At 45.6% G+C, this 23,693-nt stretch overlaps 1 protein-coding gene across 3 annotated transcripts in view; it reads left to right on the top strand.

Annotated features, from left to right (window-relative positions):
* STAMBPL1 (STAM binding protein like 1) overlaps positions 1 to 23,693 on the top strand; it is a 49,309-nt gene that overhangs the window by 24,128 nt on the left and 1,488 nt on the right. For all 3 annotated transcript variants that reach the window (XM_023240337.2, XM_023240336.2, XM_003993870.6), the window contains exons 2-10: positions 1,113 to 1,195; positions 5,284 to 5,501; positions 8,461 to 8,536; positions 10,301 to 10,396; positions 12,884 to 13,241; positions 15,404 to 15,528; positions 17,749 to 17,886; positions 22,585 to 22,697; positions 23,584 to 23,683. In XM_023240337.2, the coding sequence (XP_023096105.1) occupies positions 1,166 to 1,195; positions 5,284 to 5,501; positions 8,461 to 8,536; positions 10,301 to 10,396; positions 12,884 to 13,241; positions 15,404 to 15,528; positions 17,749 to 17,886; positions 22,585 to 22,697; positions 23,584 to 23,683 (1,254 nt within the window). In that variant the 5' untranslated portion in view covers positions 1,113 to 1,165. The remainder of the gene's footprint in view (positions 1 to 1,112; positions 1,196 to 5,283; positions 5,502 to 8,460; positions 8,537 to 10,300; positions 10,397 to 12,883; positions 13,242 to 15,403; positions 15,529 to 17,748; positions 17,887 to 22,584; positions 22,698 to 23,583; positions 23,684 to 23,693) is intronic.

Consider the following 23,693-nt stretch of genomic DNA (forward strand, 5'->3'; position numbering starts at 1 on the left):
GACAACGTACATTTATTGCCTCAGAGTTTTGTGGGTCTGGAGCCTGGGCACAGCAGAACTGGGTCCTGTGTTCAGGGTATCACATAGCAGGAACGGCATTGCTGACCAGGTAAGAATCTCATGAGGCTCCAGGTGCTCTTCCAGACTCACGTGACTACTGGCAGAATCCATGTCCCTGGGGCTGTGGTACTTAGGGCGACTGAGTCTTCAAGATCAGCAGGGGAAGATCTCACTCTTTGAAAGGTTTCGCCTGATTAGGTCAGGCCCACCCTGGGTAAACGTTCTTTGGATTAATTCAATGCCGACTGGTTAGAGCTCTTAATATATCCGGAAAACCACCTCATCCTTGCCATGTGACATAACATAAACATGGGAGTAGTATTCCATCACCTTTGCTATGTACGGTTGATTAGAAGTCAGTTACAGGTCCATCTACACTCAAGGGTACACACACCCATGGATACCCAACCGCAGGGGCCACAGGGCTGTCACAGTTCCACCTTCCAGAGCTAGTAAAGCTGAGCTTAGGCCCAGACTGACTCTAGGTGTAGAAGTCCATGGCTCCAGGGTCCATGCTGTTAACTCTTATGACCTTTCTCCCTTTGAAGAAAGTAAGAAAACACCCAGGGGCGCCTGGGTGGCTCAGTCAGCTAAGTTCAACTCTTGATTTCAGCTCAGGTCACGATCTCACGGTTCATGAGTTCGAGCTCTGCGTTGGGCTCTGTGCCGAGAGAGCGGAAACTAGTTGGGATCCTCTCTCCCTCTCTCTCTCTTTGCCCCTCCCCTGCGTGCACGTGCGTTCTCTCTCTTTCTCTCAAAAATAAATAAACGTTAAAAAGAAAAAAGAAAAGAAAACACTCAGAAGACACGCCGGGTACTCCGCAATAACTCTCTTCACACCCCCACTTTTAGAGGTCTGCTTTAAGAGAAACCATAACCACCTGCACTCTTGTAAGTTCGGGAAGAGACTTCCAAAGTCTCTCCAAACACTCAGGTTATATAAGTCATTTCGATTTGTTTATATTCGGAGCCAGAAATAACCCTGGGGTTTGAGATTTGAGACTCGAATTCTCAAAAAATAACCGGGGCTCTGCTTTTTGTCTTTGAAACAGACGAAGTGATTGAGAAGAAACCGTCAGCACCTTCCTTCTATAGACCGGACAGCATGGATCAGCCATTTACTGTGAATTCTCTGGTAGGTAATGCCCACCGATAGCTTACATATGGTCTGAAAACCCAAAAAGAAGAACAGAAACATAGCGAATGTGAAATGAGTCACAATTACTTCAAGAAGTTTTGTACTTGTCGCTTTTCATCCATCTGTGTGGTCCTCGCCTTTGAGGAAGTGACTAATAAAGCCATCTTTGCTGGAACTAAAAATAATGCCTTGGTCCACAAAAGTGTGAAATTTTAATTTCTCTGGTTAGACTCCAAGAGCGTGGTCCTTCAGCAGAACACCGGGGAAGGAGAACTACAGAGTTGACTTTGTAGGAGGGACCTCAGCTTCTTTCCAGATAAAAATGGGAAGCTTACCTTGTGTGGTAGGGACTCAGGGAAACATTCTGTGTGTAACACATAGACACTGCTTTGGAATCCTGCGTAAATGGCTGTGTACTTGGAACTTCCTTCTTCTCACGTTTCCCCTCACAGCCCAACACCGTAGGCACCTTCTCCAGGTGCATCTTGGAAAGAACAAGATGGCGGAGAGGAAGTAACAGGGGCTCTGGGATCACAGAGGCATAGTCTGTGTCCCAGATCGTTCTCTGGGTGAGAATGTAGGCACATTATATAATCTCCATGGCCCCGTTTTTGTACTTTGTGCCTTTCGACAATTGGGAACAATATTTTTAACGTTCCCAGCCTGTCATGAGGGTTTGATAAAGGGGAACCGTTAGGACCGTCCCCCTTCTCCTGACCAGCCTCCCACCCTGCTCACCGCAGCCCTGTGGCCCCGTGGACAGCACTAACAGCCACAGTGGACTGAGCGCCTGACGTCTGCAAAGCTTTAGCCCCAGAACACAGAGAAAGGCAGGGCCTGGTTCTTGCTCCAAAACAGGTTGGGACCCAAGTCCTTTTTGCCAAGATCGCCCTCACAGGTACTCAGCTGCTCGGACAGGGCGAAGAGCAGAGAACTGTAGGAACTTCTTCACTTTCCGACCCCGTGTGGTCCGGGCTCCGTGGGGGAAATCGAGGCGGCCCCCCTCATCCTTTTCGAGGGTCTTGTGTGTCTTCTAGAACATTATATAGAAATGATTAAAATGTTAGTGGACGTGTCAGTGTAAAAATGAACAGTGAGGCATTTTGCAGCTGGGGATTTTGCGTTTTCATCCAAGAACCCCACACGCAAACCCAACGTTACAGATGGACGAAGGTGCCGGGCTCTTCCCGGTTTACTTCCGAAATCAGTTTTGCATTTGGGAAGAACGGGACCATTCAGTAGAGGAAAAGTAAATCGTATTTTTACTTTCAGGGGAAAAGATAGAGTAGGTATAATCACATTGCCGCTTTTTCTCTCTTTCTCCCTTCTTTGTTACATTTATTGATTATCGTCTGTGCCGCAAGGAACACGCTCCACCCTAGGCAGCGAGGCTGGATGGACAATGATTCTTGCCCCTCCAGGAGTTCCCGAGGAACTGAAAACAGTATCCACAAATAATTATAATTCAGTGCGGACTCTATAGTAATAAAAAGTGGACAAATTACTTTTGCACGTCCAAGAGGCTGGAAACCCCCTTTGGAAAGCGTGCTAAAAATCCACAGAGTTTTCTTTCTCCCCATCATGTTCTGACATCACCGAAGCCGTTATCTGTGGTCGAATGGTGACATTTTCCTTTCGTGCTGCTGAGCACTGCACTGAGTGTGGTGGCTGTGCTGCTGGACTTCTCACCTAGTGACAAGATGGCACCCAGTCAGGCACCTGAGGCTCGGACTCCACAGGCTTCCATTCCTGCCTCTGAGGAGCGGAAGCCTCTGACAGCTTCTCTGAAATTAGAAAGTCTTTTTTTTTTTAATGTTTGTTTATTTTTTGAGAGAGAGACAGAGCGTGCGCGGGGGAGGGGCAGAGAGAGAGGGAAACACAGAACCTGAAGCAGGCTCCAGGCTCCGAGCTGCCAGCACGGAGCCCAACACGGGGCTCGAACCCACGGACCGTGAGATCATGACCCGAGCCGAAGTCGGACGCTTAACCGACTGAGCCACCCAGATGCCCCTGAAAGTCTTTTCAAAAATGAGAATGGCTCAGCAGGGTTTGGCTAGAAGGAAGTGTGCCTTAATTTAATGTGAAGTCTCTTAGGAAGGGCTGAGTTCACTCACACCTGTCTGATCTCAGAATCCTGGGCCACGTGAGAGTAGATTTAAGGTGCCACGGTCACAAATCCGGTGTCCCAGGTTTTCTTCATAACTTGGACCCAAAGACAGGCTGTGGGAGGCTGATAAGTCTTATTTCTTCTGTTCTTTTTTTTTTTTTTAAATGTCTATTTATTTATCTTGAGGGAGGTGGGGCAGAGAGAGAGAGAGAAGGAGGGAGAGAGACAATCCCAAGCAGGCTCTGCACTATCGGCCCAAAGTCCGATGCACAGCTCGAGCTCACGAACTGTGAGGTCATGACCTGAGCTGAAATCAAGAGTCGGACACTAAGCCGAATGAGCCACCCAGGCGCCCCTGTCCCTTCTGTTCTAAACTGACCTGGGCACCCAGTCCCGGGAGCGATAGCTGGAGACCTTCAGGGCAGAGAAGCCCAGGTCCTGAGAGTTTTCTCAGGGAGAAGGAAACAGAACGTGTTTGTGCTTCTCTGGCTGGTTATAGAGCATACTTTCTGGAAGAATGATTCCAGGTCCCTGGGGTCCTCTCTGCTTCAAAACTGCCACCAAAACAGACCTCAGGCCATTGCAAGACCTGCAAACGTCCGATTCATTGCACCCTGTCCTTGAACCTTGGCTCCGTCACTCACAGCCAGACGGAAACCGTGTCTAGCTCGATTACTTGTTTAGCTGTCCACCTACCTTTTCATCGCATGCTCTGCCCAGACTGTAGTCCACCGACCCTCGACTGACGGAGGCAGACTTGGAGACCTAATTCTGCTCTGGGCTAATTCCATTCTTGTTGCATTGAAGGGTGGTAAGCATGGTGAAGTGGTCTAATCCAGTGCTTCCTCGGCTGCGGCATGCGCAAGGACCTCTGGGGACATCAGTTCAAACGCGGGCTCTTCGAGCCTGACTCCAATCTCTAGATGCGGGCGGAGGCCTAGTAAGAATTTGTACCAGGGGCGCCTGGGTGGCTCAGTCAGCTCAGCATCTGACTCCTGCTCAGGTCGTGATCTCACAGTTCGTGGGTTTGAGCCCCGCTTCAGGCTCTGTGCTGACGGCTCGGAACCTGGAGCCTGCTTCGGATTCTGGGTCTCCCTCTCTCTGCCCCTTCCTCACTCACGCTCTGTCTCTCTCTCTCTCAAAAATAAATAAAAACATTAAAAAAAACCAAAAACCTCTCTTCAACTGTGTCCTTCAAGGACAGCAGTACAATATTTTCTTTCCAAAGTAACTAATACAAAAATCTGCAAAGGCCATAAATTCATTTATAGGCTATGATTTTCATACAGGCATGTCATTAGATTCTTTCCATTCTTTCTTTCAGTTCTTTCCTGAGCTATTTTTTTTTGTGGTTTGCTTTTACTGTCCCACCGGGTGCATTATCATGACCACCCTTTCTTAAAATGATGTTTAAAGACCTGCAAACAAATTTTATTGCATAAGGCACTATTCATGACACAGAGGTTGGGAACTGCATATAAGTAGCATTGGAACAAGGCTTACAATCATTGCATTTTTAAGTGTTACATACACTTGCCACACAAAGGCTTCGCTTTTGTTGTATCGTTAACTCTTTTTAAAAAAATTTTTTTAATGTTTATTTATTTTTGAGAAGAGAGAGACAGAGCATGAGGGGGGGAGGAGAGAGAAAGAGGGAGACACAGAATCCAAAGCGGGCTCCAGGCTCTGAGCTGTCAGCACAGAGCCCGACTTGGGGCTCGAACTCACGAACCGTGAGATCATGACCTAAGCCGAAGTCAGCCTGAGCCACCCAGGCGCCCCGTCGTATCGTTAACTCTTACAGAACTCTTTATCGTTAACTTACGGAACTCTTTATACATTAACTCTTATCGTTAACTCTTACGTTAACTCTTTCTCCTTGGGTACTGGTGTCAGGTACTTAGTACAGAAAATACATGCAGAATCGCAGTCCTATTCATTTCTTACCATAACCAGAGATTCAAATTTTGCTTTGCAGAGAAAGCTAGCTGCTATGCCTGACCACACGGATGTTTCCCTCAGCCCGGAAGAGCGAGTCCGTGCCCTGAGCAAGCTTGGTTGTAATATCACCATCACGGAGGACATCACCCCACGCCGCTACTTTAGATCCGGAGTAGAGATGGAAAGGATGGCTTCGGTATATATGGAAGAAGGAAATTTGGAAAATGCCTTTGTCCTTTATAATAAATTTATAACGTAAGTCTTTAGTTTCGGAGGCCTTCAAAACGAGAAAAGTGGGGAAATGTTCACAAGGTGTTTTGGTGAGACGGTTTGGATGCCGGGAATATTTTCCCACTCAGACCAGTTTTGCAGTCTCCAAAAGTGTTACGTGTCCAGGCTTTTAAGTCAGAAAGGAATGTATTCAAAGGCGTCCCCACACCATTTCTGAGGCTCGGGATGGAGTGAGGTTCGGGGACAGGAGATACCTTCTCTACAGGCCAGTGCAGTGACCTGCGTATCTTTCTCTTTGACACTTCTCACAAAGGAAATGTCTTGTTTTATGCCATTCTCCCCCACAGGAATGTAAGTTTTGTGTGAGTAGGAGCCAGATTGTAGCTCTGTCTACGGTGCCTAGAACATGCCATTAACAGGTTGTTTTTTTTTTTTTAATTTTTAACGTTTATTTATTTTTGAGAGACAGAGAGAAAGCATGGGCAGGGGAGAAGCAGACAGAGAGGGAGACACAGAATCGGAAGCAGGCTCCAGGCTCCGAGCCGGCAGCACAGAGCCTGACGTGGGGCTCAAACCCACGAACCGTGAGATCGTGACCTGAGCCGAAGTCGGACGCTTAATCCACTGAGCCACCCAGGCGCCCTGCCGTTAACAGTTTTAAAGTTTGATTTGATGGGTTGTGACTGGGGGATCAGTTGGCAGTTATATGAAGGATCTGATTCAGGGATAGAAAGGAACAGTCAGTTTCACATTGTAGTTTGTTTTGTTTTGTTTTTTGAAGCAATGAAGAGAGCTTCAGCAAATATGGAGCCTACCTGGCTCAGAGCAGAGCTATTCTTTTTTTTTTTTAAGTGTATTTATTTATTTTGAGAGAGGGAGCACATGCACGAACAGGGGAGGAGCAGAGAGAGAGGGAGAGAGAGAATCCCAAATCCCAACCAGACTCCTCGCTGCTAGTGCGAAGCCTAATGTGGGGCTCAGTTCATGGATCTCGACATCATGACCAGAGCCACAATCAAGTCAGAGGCTTAACCGACTGAGCCACCCAGGCGCCTCTAGCGTGAATATTTTTTTACAAAAGCAATTTAGTTAGCTGTGTAATAACGTTCTGGATAAAACAGCTTCCAGAACGTTGAGTGGAAGTGGCCGCCTCTGAACAGCCGTGTAGAAAACAGCATCCTTCCCGTTAGACACTTTTTAGTAATGTGTCCCGGCTTAAGAATTAACAGAAGTGAGGTCTGGAGTTTCCTCCCTCATTTGCCCATTTACTGGTGGGAGGATCTGTTACCAGTAACTGTTCAATCTAAGCTGAAACTCGTACTTTTATTTTAACTGAAACTCACATGTTGGTTGATTTCACTAGTTCCGTTGGGGACTTAACCCGAGGACCTCTGAGAAGTTGGTGGTTCACAACGCTCAGCCTACTGGGGAAGACCATTAGTTTCTAGAGAGCCAACCAATAAATGTGAAATTGGAGGCCACCAGGCATCATGGATAGTGCACGTGTTCCAAAAGTCTTAATTTCTGAACTCTAAGTTACCTATCGGCAATATTTCTTGTTTTGCCTTCTCCTTGCATGTTTGTACACATTTCTGTGGAAACGTTAAGTGTGGTAAAACCAAAAAGCCACTATACTGAGTCATCAGAGTGTGTGAATTCCCTTCTGTCATTAACTATGTGACAACCTGTAATTCACTTGTCCTGTGCGGGCCTCAGTTCCTTATCTACAAATGGAAGACTTACGGGCAGAAATCTCTAAGCTCTCTTCAACTCTAAACGTTTGTGACTTTATTCTATTTATAAAGCTTTAGGCAACTAACACTTTACATAGCCCCTTTAAGCCGTGATTTTCTTATTCAAAGAGATGAGAGTTATGGGCACCCGGGTGGCTCAGTTGGTTAAGCGTCCGACTTCGGCTCGGGTCACGATCTTGCAGTCGTGGGTTCGAGCCCTGCATCTGGCTCTGTGCTGACAGCTCGGAGCCTGCAGCCTGCTTCGGATTCTGTCTCCCTGTCTGCCCCTTTCTCTGTCTCTCTCTCTCTCTCTCTCTCTGAAAAATAAACATTAAAAAAAAAAAAGAAATGAGAATTATTTTACCATTCCACTGTCGCCTGTAGGCAGCATGACGAAGGCAAGCAGGTGTGATCTGTAAGGAGGAGAACACCAATAATGACAAGGTATCATATAGTAGCTGATCAAAAATAGTGTTTATAGCCCACCATGATCCATCAAGGAAGGACTGTTTCTTTATTTAACAAATATTTATTGAGCACACATTATGAGCTGGACACTATTCTACCAGTAGGGATACATCAGTAAGAAAAAAAAAAAAACACACCCAAAATTCCCTGCCCTTGTGAAGCAAAATGTTCATTTACCCTGAAAGTGATGCATCTGGTTTGCTCTTGGGATTTCCCTTTACGTCCACTGTCCCTTGTTCCTCAAAAAGATGATGAAGAATGAACTCCTAGTGAGCACCTCCTAATCCACTAGGGATTCTGGCTGTTATTTCTCTTAGTTGCGACTTTTCAGCGAAGAATTTTTGGCCAGTAGACACCACGGCACTACGGATTCATCAGTGGTCCTTTCAGGCTTTTTCAGGGGTGAGAAGAGATTACATTGATCTTTTCAGACTCTTAACGTTTTTCCACGACCCTCTGAATTGCCAGCCCCACAAGTGAGTAAGGTGGCGCTGTGGCGGGACTGAGCACCCCGCACCTTGAGAAGGACCAATGTGACACGGTCCGTCAGGGAGCAACCTCACCCTCGTAACCTCAGTGCTCCGTCCGCTGAGCTTACCGCCCTGTAATGCCAAAATCATAGGTTCGTGTCCGCCTTTGGTGAAAAGGCCGATGGAAAGGATGTCGGGTAATAATAATGTAATAAACATGTCCATTTGGAAAAGGAGTTTCTTTCTCATACTAGAAACCACTGCCCACCTGCTGCTTCTGTTATGCTAAGGATGTGCTTTCTCTTTTTCTAGGTTGTTTGTGGAAAAGCTTCCCAGCCATCGAGATTACCAGCAGTGTGCGGTACCTGAAAAACAGGATATTATGAAGGTATCGTGGGGTCGATTCTCCCCTGAGGGATCAAATGCTCCCCGAGTCTCCGTTATTGATCTGCCCCTACCTCCTTTCCTCCTTCGTCGCGTCCTCTTGAGAGCTTGAGCGCAGAAAATTCCATTAGCCAAGATGTTTCGATTTCTTCTTGGACCTTTAATCATCGTTACTGAGCCAGTGTGGGATGTCTAATTGAAACTGGGAGGCGGGGGGAGAAACGAAGATCAAGAATGTGTTCAATTTGCCTTGTGGCGTGAGGAGGAATTATTCACTGTTCTTCCCACAGACTGTCGGAAAGCGTGTCCAATTCCCCAGATTTGTTTCAGAGTCATCTTGACCGGTTTTGATTATCCCATATAGTCCCGAACCCCAAAACTGTTTGAAAATCAGTGCTGATTGTTAAGGCGGCCACAAAGTTCTAGCTATTTTCTTCTTGTAGGATTAGCCTAAGGGCATAATAAAGTGTTTGTGGATAGCCTGAAATATTCTCAAGGAAAAAGGAGAGAGTTGTTGAAAAGTTATTTATTTAACATCAACATTTGCAAGTGATCTATCAAGCTTCAAACAATTTTAGCTGGAGAATATATCCTTTTAAAGAACACGTTTTTAATGTTTCTCCTTTGCCTTAAGTAGTTTGGTTGAACTTACAGGGAGAAAGATGAAACCGTATATAAAAAGCCAATCACCGCCTGGAATTTTAAATAACTCTCAAAAGATACTTGACCATATAATAGAAGAAAGGCTCTCTTACCAGTTACATCTGGCCTGAGGTGGCCTGTAAGAACCCAGATTTTGTCAAACGACCATCTACCTTTTTAAAAATCTCTGTACGCACTTCTCCGAAGGGGCCCTCATTGCCACACCTTATGTAGCATTTCTCTCAATCCTGTTGCTCTTTCGACCTCAGACGGTTCTATAGGGGACCCAAGGGCCCAGCCACCAAGCTGAGCCTTTTGCTCTAATTTAGTGTTATTCTTATTTTTGCTTATAGGAAAAAATTCTCCGAAAGCATACACGTTTTCTTTGTGTATGCTTGTTGAATAAATGGATGGATGGATGGATGGATGACAGGCAATTAAAAGAAAAGACATTTTAGTGGGACAGCCTGGCCAGAGTTAGATTCGGATTCTAGTAATAACGGGGCCACCAGCTAGCTGCATGATACTGGAGAAGACTTCTCATCTCTGTAGGCCTTTGTTCCCTCATCTCTGAAAAGGAGGGTGGTGCTTGGACTAAATCAGATTTCCCGGATTTTCCTGCCACTAAAAATCACTGAGAAGTTGTTTGAGGTCCAGACTCCCCAACCCTGCCCCGAAACACGTTGATTCGGGGAAACCGGGCGTAGGCCTGGGAATCTGTATTTGTTCACGAAGCACCCCGGTTGCCCGTTACGGTCTGTCAAGCCCAGCGGCCCCTCCCTACCACGCTGTCCAGTGTCTTAATCATGATGCCGCACCGTTGGCCTGCTGTGCGGTGTGCAGTGACAAACCCACCACATAAACACGGGGTACCTAACTCAACAGAGCCCTTGTCTACCTAGTCGAGTCAACAGAGGCTCTTACAAAAGGGATAAGCCTTTCCATTTCCTACTGAAAAGTTGTGTTTTGGAGCCACGGCAAAGAGAAGTTTCTATTTCCGCCATCATCTTTGGTTACTTGTGTCTTGATTTCTAATACGCATACCAGCTTTTCTTTCTCAGCTGATGATCTGAAAGACTGTACTGAGAATCCCACTAATCAATATGTATATATATATTTTTAAAAGAAACTGAAGGAGATTGCATTCCCAAGGACAGATGAATTGAAAAAGGACCTTTTAAAGAAATATAACGTAGAATACCAAGAATATTTGCAAAGCAAAGTAAGTTCAATTGGTACATTTATTTCGCGACTGTTTTCTGTGCGGCTATTTTTTGAATTTCATTTTCATGTGAGTGTTTCAAATGTCATGTGCCTTTCAGTTAAAAATTACAGATACAGGGCTATAAAGCCACTAACGAATTCATGTTGATATACAGGTTAAGCACTTGCACCAAAGAAGGGGTATTTTTAGTTCCTTACAACTCTAATAACGTTGAGAATGACTTAGAATGTGGATTTCTTATGGTGATTTAAATAGAGCTTTTTGACCTACTCTTGCCAGTGGAACCTTGAGGCAGATGACCGCTTTTTGGTGATGAACGGAGCCAGTAGGAGGTAGGGAAAACAGTGTACAGTTTCTGATTGTTCTGATCTAGATTATTCTGATCTAATTATGTAGGCCTTGGAAATGTAAATTCGATTCTTGAATATTACAGTCAATATTGCACCAAGATGAATAGCTAACCATATGAATGAAATGTAGTCGTATCACCAATGGACGGTGGCTTCTGGATCATTATTACGTAAAGAGAGATCATGATAATGATGTCTAAGAGATTGAAAGGCACTGGAAGAAGAAATTGACCAGTCTGTAGGGCCTCAAGTTCAAACCTTGAATTCTTCCTGTTTTTAGTGTTGTTATAAAGGTGGTGTTGCTTTTTTTGTTTGTGCGTTTATGTGCTTTGGGATTGTCACTTGTACTGACTTTCGCTTCAGTTCAATGCCATGAACTCGGCACATGGTCGCAGAATGTCTCTGCTTCCTGGGGGCATAGCCAGGTTTGAGTGCTGAGCTTCCACTAAATGACAGTGGGAATGTTGAAATCTGAAATGTTGAAACTCCTCAAGTGTGCATATTGATGATTTGACTTGAACTATGAAAGATAAGAATGATTTGCGGGACCCAGACAAAGCAACAGCAAAGGAGAGAAAAGCCCAATCCGGTCTTCCTTCACGTCAACGATGCATGTGGTTGCCCCCTCAGGATCTTCCAGGGAGGAACGGCCCGGTCTGCCTCTGATGATAGCAGTTATATCACAGGCCACAACAGTGTCCCAAAGTAGATGTCATGTGGCAATCTCTGTGGAGACCGAGGGGCAGCCTTTATGCCTAGGAGAGAGAGAGAGAGAGAGAGAGGAGGAGAGAGGAGGAGAGAGAGATGGGTTTACCCATCAGTAAACCCTCACTGTAGGCAGCCCTGGAATCATCCAGAAGCTTGTTAGAAATGGGAATCTCGGCCCCTAGCCCACAGCTGCCAAATCGGAATCAGCCCTCATAACAAAACCCCGGGTGATTCGTGTGCACCCCAAGTGCTATTGGAAGCTGTGTGCCCCACCCCACCCCTACCAAAGTTAGTTGGTTTTCTGTTTTTTTTTTTTTTATACATAATTTTTTAAAAGTAATCTCTACCCCCAGTGTGGGGCTGGAGCTCACCACTGAGATCAAAAGTCGTGTGCTCTACTGACTGAGCCAGCCAGGCAGCCGACAAAGTTAATTTTTTTTAATGTTTATTTCTTTTTGAGAGAGAGATCCAGTGTGAGCAGGGGAGGGGCAGAGAGAGAGGGAGACACAGAATCCGTAGCAGGCTCCAGGTTCTGAGCCGTCAGCACAGAGCCCGACGTGGGGCTTGAGCCCATGAACCGTGAGATCATGACCTGAGCTGAAGTCGGACGCTTAATCAACTGAGCCACCCAAGCATCCCCAAAGTTAGTTTTTATCAAAATCATTTGAGGAACTTATTGAAGATTTGTATTCTCTGACCTAATAATGCCTGGATTTTTTTTTTTTTTTTTTTGAGACTAGGGAACCTGGGATTCATCATCTTAACAAAATTCCCCATTCGTTCTGATAAAGATGGCTGGACCGTTTCCTAGTGACTCCCCTCTCTCCAAAAAGCCCCAGTGGGAAGAGTTCTCGAGTCAGAGGCAAAAACTTCTATGGCAGGGACTGTCCAGTAGAACTTCCTCTGATGATAGACACGTTCTGTGTGGCGCTGTTATGGGAGCCACTAGCCACGTGGTGCTGAAAAGGTGGCCGGCGTGACCGAGGAACTAAATTTCCGATTTCATTGCATATAACTTCATTTAGATTTAAGTAGTCCATGTGACCAGTGGCTGTGATTTTGGACAGTGCGGTCTAGGGTGATGTGACCATTTCTGAGATATTTTGCTTTGGTCCGTCGGGCCATGCCGACCATCCTGACCTTGATTTCCTTATTCTTTTTAAAAGCGTGGGGTATGGAGGGAACTTGACTGCCATAGCCCACCTCTGGTAAAACGCGGGTGGCTTTGGGACCGCCCCCTTGGCCGACGTAAGGGGCATCGGCCGTGATGGTTGACATTTTCCTCGCTGTCGCCTGAGTGTCCCCGTGGGCGGACCGTGGCCTCTGTGTCTCTGCGTCTGCTAGAAGCCTGCAAGTGTCCAGTCCCGCTTCGAGGCGGCTGCCTTGGAAACTAACCTCTTCTTGCGGCCGCCACGTTTTTTTTCAGAACAAGTACGACGCCGAGATTCTCAAACGACTGGAGCATCAGAGCCTGATCGAGGCCGAGAGGAAGCGGGTGGCTCGGATGCGCCAGCAGCAGCTGGAGTCGGAGCAGTTCCTGTTTTTCGAAGACCAGCTCAAGAAGCAGGAACTGGCCCGCGGGCAGATGCGCAGCCCGGAGCCCCCCGCGCTGTCCGAGCAGATCGACGGCAGCGCCGCGTCCTGCCTGTGCCCGCGCCACAGCCCTTCCCTGCTGCACGTCTCCGCGGACCAGCCTGGCAAAAGCGACGCGGCCAATTCCGCCAGCCACTCGCCCCCCGTCAACAGGGCTCTGAAGCCCGCGGCCACTCTGAGCGCCGTGCAGAGTAAGTGATGAAACGCATCCCCGCGAGACACGGCTTCTCTTCCGCTGGAGCCGTGGCCCCTAACCGCTGGGAGGTGCTCCTCCTTTCTCTTTTTTTTAAATTGTTTAAAATGTTTATTTATTTTGGAGTGAGAGAGAGAGAGAGACAGAGCGTGAGCAGGGAGACACAGAGTCCCAAGCGGGCTCCAGGCTCCGAGCCGTCAGCACAGAGCCCGACGCGGGGCTCGAACCCACGAACCGTGAGATCGTGACCTGAGCTGAAGTCGGACGCTTAACCGACCGAGCCACCCAGGCGCCCCCCTCTTTTCATCATCCACTGGGGTAGGGCCCCCACACGATGCGGTATGAAGGGTGCCATCTGGCTCTTCCTGTCCGTAACCTTAAAATTCAGGAAGCATGATTTGCCCGCCCGGATAGAACAGCACGCTGTAATCAACAGGACTGTATCTGGTCATGGTATAGAGATTTGAAATGAGAAGAATTCCAAGCATTTATTTTTCTTTCATGCATTTTAGCCAAGAAACACATGAATCTTCAAGGTAAATACTTACACTGGAGAGGGAGGAAGATGCTAAGAAAATCGTTTGCTTAAAAATGTAAACATAAATGTTATGGGGCGCCTGGGTGGCTCAGTCGGTTAAGCGTCTGACTCTCGACTTCAATTCAGGTTGTGATCTTGCATTTGTGATATCAAGCCCCACATCGGACTCTGTGCTGATGGCACAGAGTCTGCTTAGGATTCTCTCTCTCTCTCTCTGCCCCTCCCCTGCTTGCTCTCTATCTCTCAAAATAAATAAAAATAAATTTTAAAAAATCCTGCATTTTAAAAAATGTAGGGGCACGTGGGTGGCTCAGTAGTGAAGCGTCTGACTTTGGCTCAGGTCATGATCTCGTGGTCCACAGGTTTGTGCCCCACATCAGTGCTATAGCTCAGACCCTGGAGCCTGCTTTGGATTTTGTGTCTTCCTCTCTCTCTGCCCCTCCCCTGCTTGTGCTCTGTCTCTGTCTCTGTCTCTCTCTCTCAAAAATAAATAAAAGCATTAAAAAATACAAATACAAATGTAAATGTACATGTTTAGCATGTCCCTGCCCAGGAGGCTCTCCGACACACAGGTCGTTACCCTCCAGATGGATTATAAGCTTCTGCCAACAGTTACTTCTGCTTGGTGCCCCTCCGTCGGCACTGGCAAGCTCCCAAAACCAAATGGGGTAGATTTTCCCCGCAGACACTGTCGGACTGCAGTCTGCGTTTCCATTTATTTTAAAAGAGTTACAATAGGCAACTATTTGATAAGTTACCCTATCACTAATGAGTTCTGAAAACAGTGCTTTTACTTAACGATCACCAACTTTCATGAAGCTATCAGAAACATACGGAAGACACAGGAAAGAATATCTATCCTATGCCTGATGGTCCGTGAGATCCATTCGCTGCAGCCTGTGCAGGTGAAGGTATATTTGCTTGGTACCCTCCAAAAACCTCACACATCTATGCAGACAGTTGATCTGAGGCACAAAGATGGAAAAATGCTTGCGCCTTCCCACTTGTTCACAAAATAATTTATATGCAAAGTGGAATCTTACCTTCCTTCTGGTCAATGTGTACTTTTAAGAGTTTAAAAATAAAATATAGGAAGTGGAACACCTGATAATTTCACTATATATATAATATATATATGTATATATACACACACACACACACAGACACACAGACACACACACACTTTATATATATATATATATATATATATATATACACACTTTATATATATAGTGCAATTATATATATATATATATATATACACACTTTATATATATAGTGCAATTATATATATATATATATATATATATATATATATATAGTTTATTTTGAGAGAGACAGAGTGAGTTGGGGAGAGGCAGAGAGAGAGAGGGAGAGAGAGAATCCCAATCAGGCTCTATACTGTCAGCGCAGAGCCCCATGCGGGGCTCGAATTCATGAACCGTGAGATCACGACCCGAGCCAAAATCAAGAGTCGAATGCTTAACTGACTGAGCCTCTCAGGCACCCCTCATTTTTTATATCTATATTGCCCGGTAGTTGCTTGCCAAAAATAGCTCTGATGGATGGGATGGAAGATCTGGGTTTTTTTTTTAGCTTTTTCTACCTTTTCTGTTTCTTAGATTTAGTGGTTGAAGGACTGCGCTGTGTAGTTTTATCCAGAGACCTCTGCCACAAATTTCTGCTGCTGGCAGAATCTAATACAGTGAGAGGAGTAGAAACGTGTGGAATTCTCTGTGGAAAACTGGTATGGTCTTTGTTTCATATCTTTCTGCCCAAGATACACGTTCAGTAGTAATGGCTTTCTTGCGATAAGCAGAACAGAATAAAAGCATCCTAAGAGCTGCAAAAATTATGAAATTATCTTTACCTGGATTAATGACACATGACTACTGTCATTATTAATGCAATGAGTCCTGGGAAATGGATTGCAGAATTTCAGGGATACCGTACAAGCTGGTTGTGAAGAATGAATGAAACCACATATTAAACCTTTGTTTAGAAAAGTGATGGATTACAGGTCTTGCAATTTCCAAAACCATCTAGTTTTCTAAATCAGAGTTCCATCGCAGTGGTTAGTTTCACATGTATTTATGTAATTAACTCTAGCGGGTCTGATGGGTGACATCTCGCCACCCTTTTCAGACACATGTGGAATAAAATGAGGGTTTCAGACGGTAGTCTCAGGAAGCTGAAATCTTATAGCACCGGTCCCATTTACATACGGAAGATTTCATCCGAAATGTGCGATGAAACGACAATGTCAAAACAAGGAGGACAGAAGAGAGAATGTGCGTCAGCCTCACTTGCCTACTTGCAAGAAGGCTGAATGATGTTTCGTTGAAAGTGCCCTCCGTAGAGTCGTTTGGATACCAGTTTTCAATTCTGGGTCCAGGCACATTTTCCGTCCTGCGCATTCAGCTTGGGAACTGCTGCTTAGTTGAATAACACGCTTTAGTCGACACTGTGTTCTCCTACCATATTCCGGTTGTACATCTTCACTTTTCCTCCGGGAGAGACGAAGCACAGACAACAAGCCTGCCGCGGTCTCCCCACAGCCACCTTGTTTGCCCTTGGGGTGGGGGGCGGGGACTGTGGACGCTTCCTCTTCAAGACCATATGCTGTGCCTAGTTTGATGGGTTGATCGACTGACTCTTCATTCATTCTTCATCGGGCGACGTGTGCTGAGTACCTGCGTTTGGCAGACGCCGGGCTTGGTGTTGGCATTTGTAGCCTAGAGCAGCCACAGTCTTTGCCTGTGACTCTCACGTGGTGTCTGTGAAGAATCAGACAGGTGACTAGTTATCGGTGGGGCCGGTGCTCTCCCTGGAAGTGCAGGGCATCGTGGCCGTGTGTGACTGGGAAACTGACCTTGTCTGGGAAGGTCAAGAAGGGTTTCCCTGAGAAGTGACGTTTACGCCAGGCCTGAAGATAATACATCATAAAGTTAGCCATGAAAGGCGGGAGGGGGGGATGGAGGGAGGAGTTACGATCCAGGCCGAAGGAACAGAGCCCCGTCAGAGCAGAGGGAAAGGGGTCCTTAGGGAGGAGTGGGCACCCGCTGTCAGCATGACATCTCCCGCCTGAGGATCGTACCCGCTCTTCCTCAGCCTTTTTCCTTCAACTCTTACCTTTTACCTGAAGGGAGTGGTTTGTTTTTCCTTTTTCTTTTTCTGAATGCAAATCCAGAACAGTACCTTACTTATGGGCAATCCCCGTGAGTAGCCCCGGTAGCAGAAGAAAATTAGGTCTGGAAGTGAAATTAAACATAATTAATCAAGTAAAAACAAGACCATCGACCGCCACACGCCTTAGAAACGTCCTTCAGTAAAACCACAAAAGCACTTAGTCTCCCGCATCAACCTGCTGCTGTCTTGTTCTGCATTTTTTCCACGGCAAATGTAATACATCAAGGCATTATTTATTAACTGAGCTATCGTGGACCGGCCTGGGAGGCTAAGAACTCCTATTTATTATACATCTTCCATTGTGAACATAGGTTTTGAGTTCCAGAGAGCTGATTCTCAAGTTTTTTGGCAAAGAATCCATTTTTAAGAGTGAGGCTTTGATTTTGAGTGTCGATGGGTTGGGAGGTTGCAGGTGGTGGGACGGATGCTCTCTAGTCTTTTTCTTTTTTTTTTAAGTATTTTTATTTATTTTTGAGAGAGACCGAGCGTGAACGGGAGAGGGGCAGAGAGAGAGGGAGACACAGAATCCAAAGCAGGCTCCAGGCTCTGAGCTGTCAGCACACAGCCCGACATGGGGCTTGAAGTCATGAGCCGTGAGATCATGACCTGAGCCAAAGTCGGACGCTCAACCGACTGAGCCAACCGGGTGGCCCGGACGCTCTCTAGTCTTACAGCAAATCATTGTATTTCCATTTCAGGTTGTGGGTTTTTGTTTTTGTTCTTGTTTTTGCTTTTCCCTTTCCGATGCTTGTTATCCTTTGTGCCAATTGTTTTCTAGACGCATAATGAATTTACTATCACCCACGTGATTGTGCCAAAGCAGTCTGCCGGGCCGGACTACTGTGACGTGGAGAATGTAGAAGAATTATTCAGTGTTCAGGACCAACACGGCCTCCTCACGCTCGGATGGATCCACGTACGTGTGGCCTTTTTTCAGCTGCAGTTTCTGCTCAGTTTTCTGTGGGGTGCTGCTTGCCTCCTTGAGGACACGTAGCTTCCTTCAAATAGTTCCTTATTTGTCATTTTTTTCAAGGGTAACAAATGTCCTGCAATAAATGACTTGCTTTGATGATTTTTGTATGGCCTAATGGAGACCTAGTCAGAGTTTTAATTAATCTTGACTACGCTGTTATTGTTCTCTCGGCCTGTGCCATGGGTCAAAAGTAGATTATTTTAAGAAGATTCCTAAAAAATATTTCTTTCAAACAGATGTTTGTAAATGTCCGATAGGGACCGTACATTCTTCTGCATCTCCCTTACAGGCCAAGGATGAATTTATCACTGCATAAACAGCCATGGTGGGGCCGAATATATTGGGTTCGAACCTCCACCAGGCCATCATAGAATCAAGAAAGGGCTTACGAAGGAAAAGATTTGAGTGTAAATCTCGGCTCTGCTAAGAATTCTTTACAGAAATGTTGGCAAATGAAGCAATCTGGACGTCAGCTTTTATCATCCATAGAACAGATGTCATAATAATTGACTTCATAATAATTGTCTGTATTAGAATGAGATAACGTCAGTGAATTTTGAAGCACATGTTTCTAGGAACTCAGATAATTGTAGCCGTTGGTTTTGGTGACAGTGCTCTACTTTTCCTCTCCATGGTTTAATCTGTCTGGGGGGACACTTTTCCATTCAGTCTTATACATTTGGACCTGGGGTAAGGACAACTCATCCCATGATAGTGGGAATGAGATATGGCCAAGATTTTCAGGGCACATCCAAGAGCCCTTAAAGAGATATTAATGACCTCTTTGTACAAATTTTTCAACATTTTTATTTATTTTTAAGAGGCAGAGAGAGAGACAGAAAGAGAGAGGAGGGGGGAGGGGCAGAGAGAGAGGGAGACGCAGAATCTGAAACAGGCTCAGAGCCCAACTCGGGGCTCGAACCCACCAACCATGAGATCATGACCCGAACTGAAGTCGGACACTTAACCGACTGAGCCACCCAGGCGCCCCAATTAGTGACCATTTTTTATTTTACTTGACTTACAAGGATGCACCGAGTAGGGGCGGGACACATACTTAGATCCCTCACCACACGCACACTCAAAATCACCAAGCACTTGGTGCTATGTAATTTCAGAGGGTACAGGAGACTTTAGTCCCAGCTCTGCCTGGAGGTTACTACGTTCTCTTAGTCTCCTCCTTGCTTCTAGGGACCCTCAATGACCAGGCAGGGCTAGTGAGTGCCCTGTCTCCCTCACTGGATTCATGTGAGCCATAAGTAAGACACCAAGTGTGAGAGCCCTTTGAAAAATACAATCGCCTCCCAAATGAAAGAAATTATTTCTAATGAAGAGTTTGCAAAACTTCCCGAATATGTCTATTTGTTTGATTTAACAATAAGTAATGTGCCTTACTGTGCGCTTAGAAATTGCTGAATTAAAAAAAAATATTTATTTATCTTTGAGAGGGGAGGAGGGGCAGAGAGAGAGGGGGACAGAGGATCCGAAGCGGGGTCCCCACTGTCAGCACAGAGCCCGATGGGGGCGGGGTGGGGGGCTCAAACTCACTAACTCATGACCTGAGCCAAAGTCAGACGCTTAACTGACTGAGTCTTCCAGGTGCCCCTAGAAATTGCTGAATTTTCAAGGCGCTGTTCAGTTTAATGTGATTTTCTGCGACAGGAATGCATTTTAAAGCAAAATAAATTGTAGCAAAGAAATTCTAACATAAACTGAGAAGGAATGACAGTCCATTATATGATACTTACATTGAAGAGTCAATGTTAGTTACTCTTACAAAACATTTGCCAAATTAAAAAACTGGTTTTCCCCGTATGACCTGTGTATATAGTATAGGCAATAAGGAAGTTACATCATTTAGATTATGGATTTGGCCAAATTTTAGAAATCCAGGATTTTGCTTTTTGTTTATTTCTCTACGTCAAGTCCATGAAAACGTGTTTAAAACCTATTCCGAAATTGTAATGGCTGGAAATGACGTTTTGTGATTTTTATTGACCTAATGGTGGCAACAGGTTCCAGAGCTAGTCAGGGGAAAGAAGGCCTGAATCAGAATCAGATAGGGCTGGGTTCAAATGCAGCCTTCCCACCTTGACTGGCTCTGTGAACTTCTGCACGTTATTTACTCTTCTTCTTAGCTCAGTCTCCTCATCTGTAAAATGGGGATAATAACAGCACTTGTCCCATGTTGTTGTAAGAGTCGAAGGAGATAATATGTGGGAAGTGGTTCGTTCAGTGCCTGGCACGTTGTCGAGTTGCAGTGAATGGCATCGGCAGCCATCATCATCATCACGATCACCGTCATGGTCATTTTGATTTCCATAGAGGGGGTAGGGTGGGAGCACCATTCTCCCGTGGGAGAGCTGCTGTTATCAGAGTAGAAGTGAGTCTCTTGGCAGAAATGAGGGGCTCAGGACGCTCGTGGTGTGCGTTGAGTGTGCAAATAAATGGACAGGCTGCGTGATTTGTCTGTTTGACACTCTGTTTGCTTCTCTGCAGCACTAGAGTCCCTCTGAGTGACTCTTGCTTCCTCGCCGAGGCATGGACGGTTCTGCGTAGTGACAGGAGGTTTGCACTGAATCAGATTAACAGGCAGTTAGACCCCCCTCTACTCAGACCCTCTCTAAAGATTTGGGTTTTAAAAACCAGGATAATTGCCAGTCTTCTGTTGACCTACATCTTTATAGACTAAAACCAAGGGTAACTTTTTCCTCGCAGAACACGTATCTTCTGTAAATAGATTTCAATGGATTCTACCTTCATTCTATTAATTCTATAAAGTGAAGTGGAAATGAGTTGTAAAATTTTGCATTTCTTTAGCAGACCGTAGTTACGTGGAAAGGCCATGAAGCGATTATTATCGGCCCATGGCCTTCAGTTAACAATGACAATATTAAAAGAAACAACAACAGCAATAATACGGCAACAAAAACAGCTAATGATTTTGATTCCTTTCCGTGTGGTAGGCACTGTTCTAAGAACTTTACATGGATTGTCCCATTTAATTTTAATGTAGCAACCCCATGAAGAAAATGGTTATTGATCTTATTTTACAGCTGGAGAAGGGGGCACGGGGGGTTAAGTAATCTTCTCAGTGTCATATAGGCAGTGAGGGTTGGGACCAGGACCCAGGCAGTCCATGCCAGGGACCTCGGTTTCCTGATTAAAAATGGTCACTTTCCTTTTTCAAGGGGAATTGGGGTTGACTGTGCATCACCCATGGCCTGAGCCAACATCAACACAGGTGCATGTATTTTCATACTCAAGTGTGAACCTCTGATTTGTCTCTCCTAAACACACGTTTGTATAGAGCCCCAAACCTGCAAGATACTTCTTTAGGTTTATAACCTCCCCTTCCTTCTTATCATATGGGTATTTACTTGCTGCGAAAGATTAGTTCCAAACCCCTTCAACAACTTGGAGAGCTCCATTCTCCCATTTGTAGGGAATGATGCATCCACGAGAAGATACACAGCAAAATGTGGGAAATTCATTGAAAACTTGCTTTTGTGTCCATAGTTTTGCATAAAGTATCTGTGAGTGTCCAATCACAGCTCTGTTCCTGACCAGCTGTGTGACCACAGGCAAGTTACTTAAAGGAGACTTGGGATGCCTGTGTGTAAAATTGAGATAATAATGAAACTATCCCCTAGCTTCATTGTCATGATTTAATGAGAATCTCTCTCTCTCTCTCTCTCTTTTTTTTTGTTTTTATACATACTGTGTTAGCTAACACACACTGTAGTCTTGGCTTCAGGAGTAGATTCCCGTGATTCATCACTTACATAAAACTCCCAGTGCTCATCCCAACAAGTGCCCTCCTCAATGCTCATCACCCACTTTCCCCACCTCCCCAACCCCCATCCCCCATCAACCCTCAGTTTGTTCCATGTGAGTCTCTTATGGTTTGCCTCCCTCTCTGTTTTTATCTTATTTTTCCTTCCCTTACCTTTTGTTCATCTGTCGTGTTTCTCAAATTCCACATATGAGTGAAGTCATATGATATTTATCTTTCTGTCTTATTTCACTTAGCGTAATACATTCTAGTTCCTTCCATGTTGTTGCAAATGGCAAAACTTCATTCTTTTTCATCACCGAGTAGTATTCCATTGTGTGTATGTGTGTGTGTGTGTGTGTGTGTGTGTGTGTGTCTGAGTGGGTGTATATACCATATATATACTATTACGTGTATATATATATATATATATACTTCTATAAAAGTAGAAATATCTGCCACCTGTAATTTCCTCCCGTGGGGCCTCTGTTTTCCACCCTGGTCTCACACGACAGTTCAGCTGCCTCTTCCCCATTGTAGCCCAGCAGGTGTGTGGAGTTGTGTGTGTGTATATATATATATATATATATATATATATATATATACACATATATATATACACACATTAATTTCCGGTTCTGTCTTTTCCAATAAGCAGAAAGTACATGAACACTTCCAAAAGCCCCTTCTGCAAGTCTTGGTCATCCCAAAGATGCACAAAAGGAAGGGTGATGTCAGTGACCCATTTTCTAAAATCCTTATTTAATTAATGATGGATTAATCACTGGAGTTTTCTCTGAGCACGGGCTGTGGTCTTGGCTAAGACTCCACTCCTCCAGTGTGATTGTCCTCTTTTCTTTTTATAGACACATCCGACCCAAACTGCGTTCTTGTCCAGTGTTGACCTTCACACTCACTGTTCCTACCAGCTCATGTTGCCAGAGGCCATCGCCATTGTTTGCTCACCGAAGCATAAAGAGTAAGTGCGCCGATCCATGGGGTCCAAGTAAGGCTTTTGCTTGGGGCTGCTGGTGGCGCTTAGATAGGCAGGCGCACCGTGCCCTTGGGAAGAAGAGATTGGTGCCAGCCAGCTCCCTTTATACCTGTAGCTCTGTTGTCTCTTCCTTTCTAAGGTCCTTTCCGTAGTAGAATCACTAGCTCTATTTAGTGACATTATTCCGGGTTGCCTTTTGAGATCTTACTTCTACTGTATCGTCTCCTGTTGAAAGACAATTTCCAGCCTTAGCTAAATTACCTCCAAAGCCTTTCTAGGTTTGGGAGACAGTGGTTATTGTCGAATGATTATGAGCAGAGGAGTCAGACAGACTTCGAGTGGAATCCCGGCTCCACACTCACGTGATGTGTGTCTCGCGGGATACGTGACCGCTCTGAGCCTTGGTCTGTCTATCCTTGACACCTGCCCAGCGGGACTGACGTGAAGAAGCGGCTACGTGGCAGTCGGCCTAAAGGGCTTGGCACAGTGACTGGCACCGTAGCTAGCGCTCGACAAATATTTGCTGTTTCTATAAACAGTATTCACGTTATTAGAAAAAGTAGAAATATCCACCACCTGTAATTTCCTCCCATGGGGCGTCAGTTTTCCACTCTGGTCTCACACGACAGTTCAGCTGCCTGTTCCCCATTCTAGCCCAGCAGGTGCATGGAGTTGGCGTGGGCCCCTCGGGGGTTTCTCTCTGGGCCAGTTATTGCAAAATCGGCTCAAACTATCTCTGTGGACTTCCTAGTTTTGTGGTTTCTGTCTCCGTCCCGTTTTGAGGAAAATGTATCCTTGGTCCATTCAAACAAAGCCCCTGGAAAGCCAGATGATCCTTAACTTCTGTACATTTGTTCCCACCTTGGAACAGCACGGGCATCTTCAGGCTGACCAACGCCGGCATGCTCGAGGTTTCTGCCTGTAGAAAGAAGGGCTTTCATCCACACACCAAGGACCCCAGGCTGTTCAGTGTGAGTAGGC

Source organism: Felis catus, chromosome D2, assembly GCF_018350175.1.
Source record: "Felis catus isolate Fca126 chromosome D2, F.catus_Fca126_mat1.0, whole genome shotgun sequence".
Taxonomy (NCBI): domain Eukaryota; kingdom Metazoa; phylum Chordata; class Mammalia; order Carnivora; family Felidae; genus Felis; species Felis catus.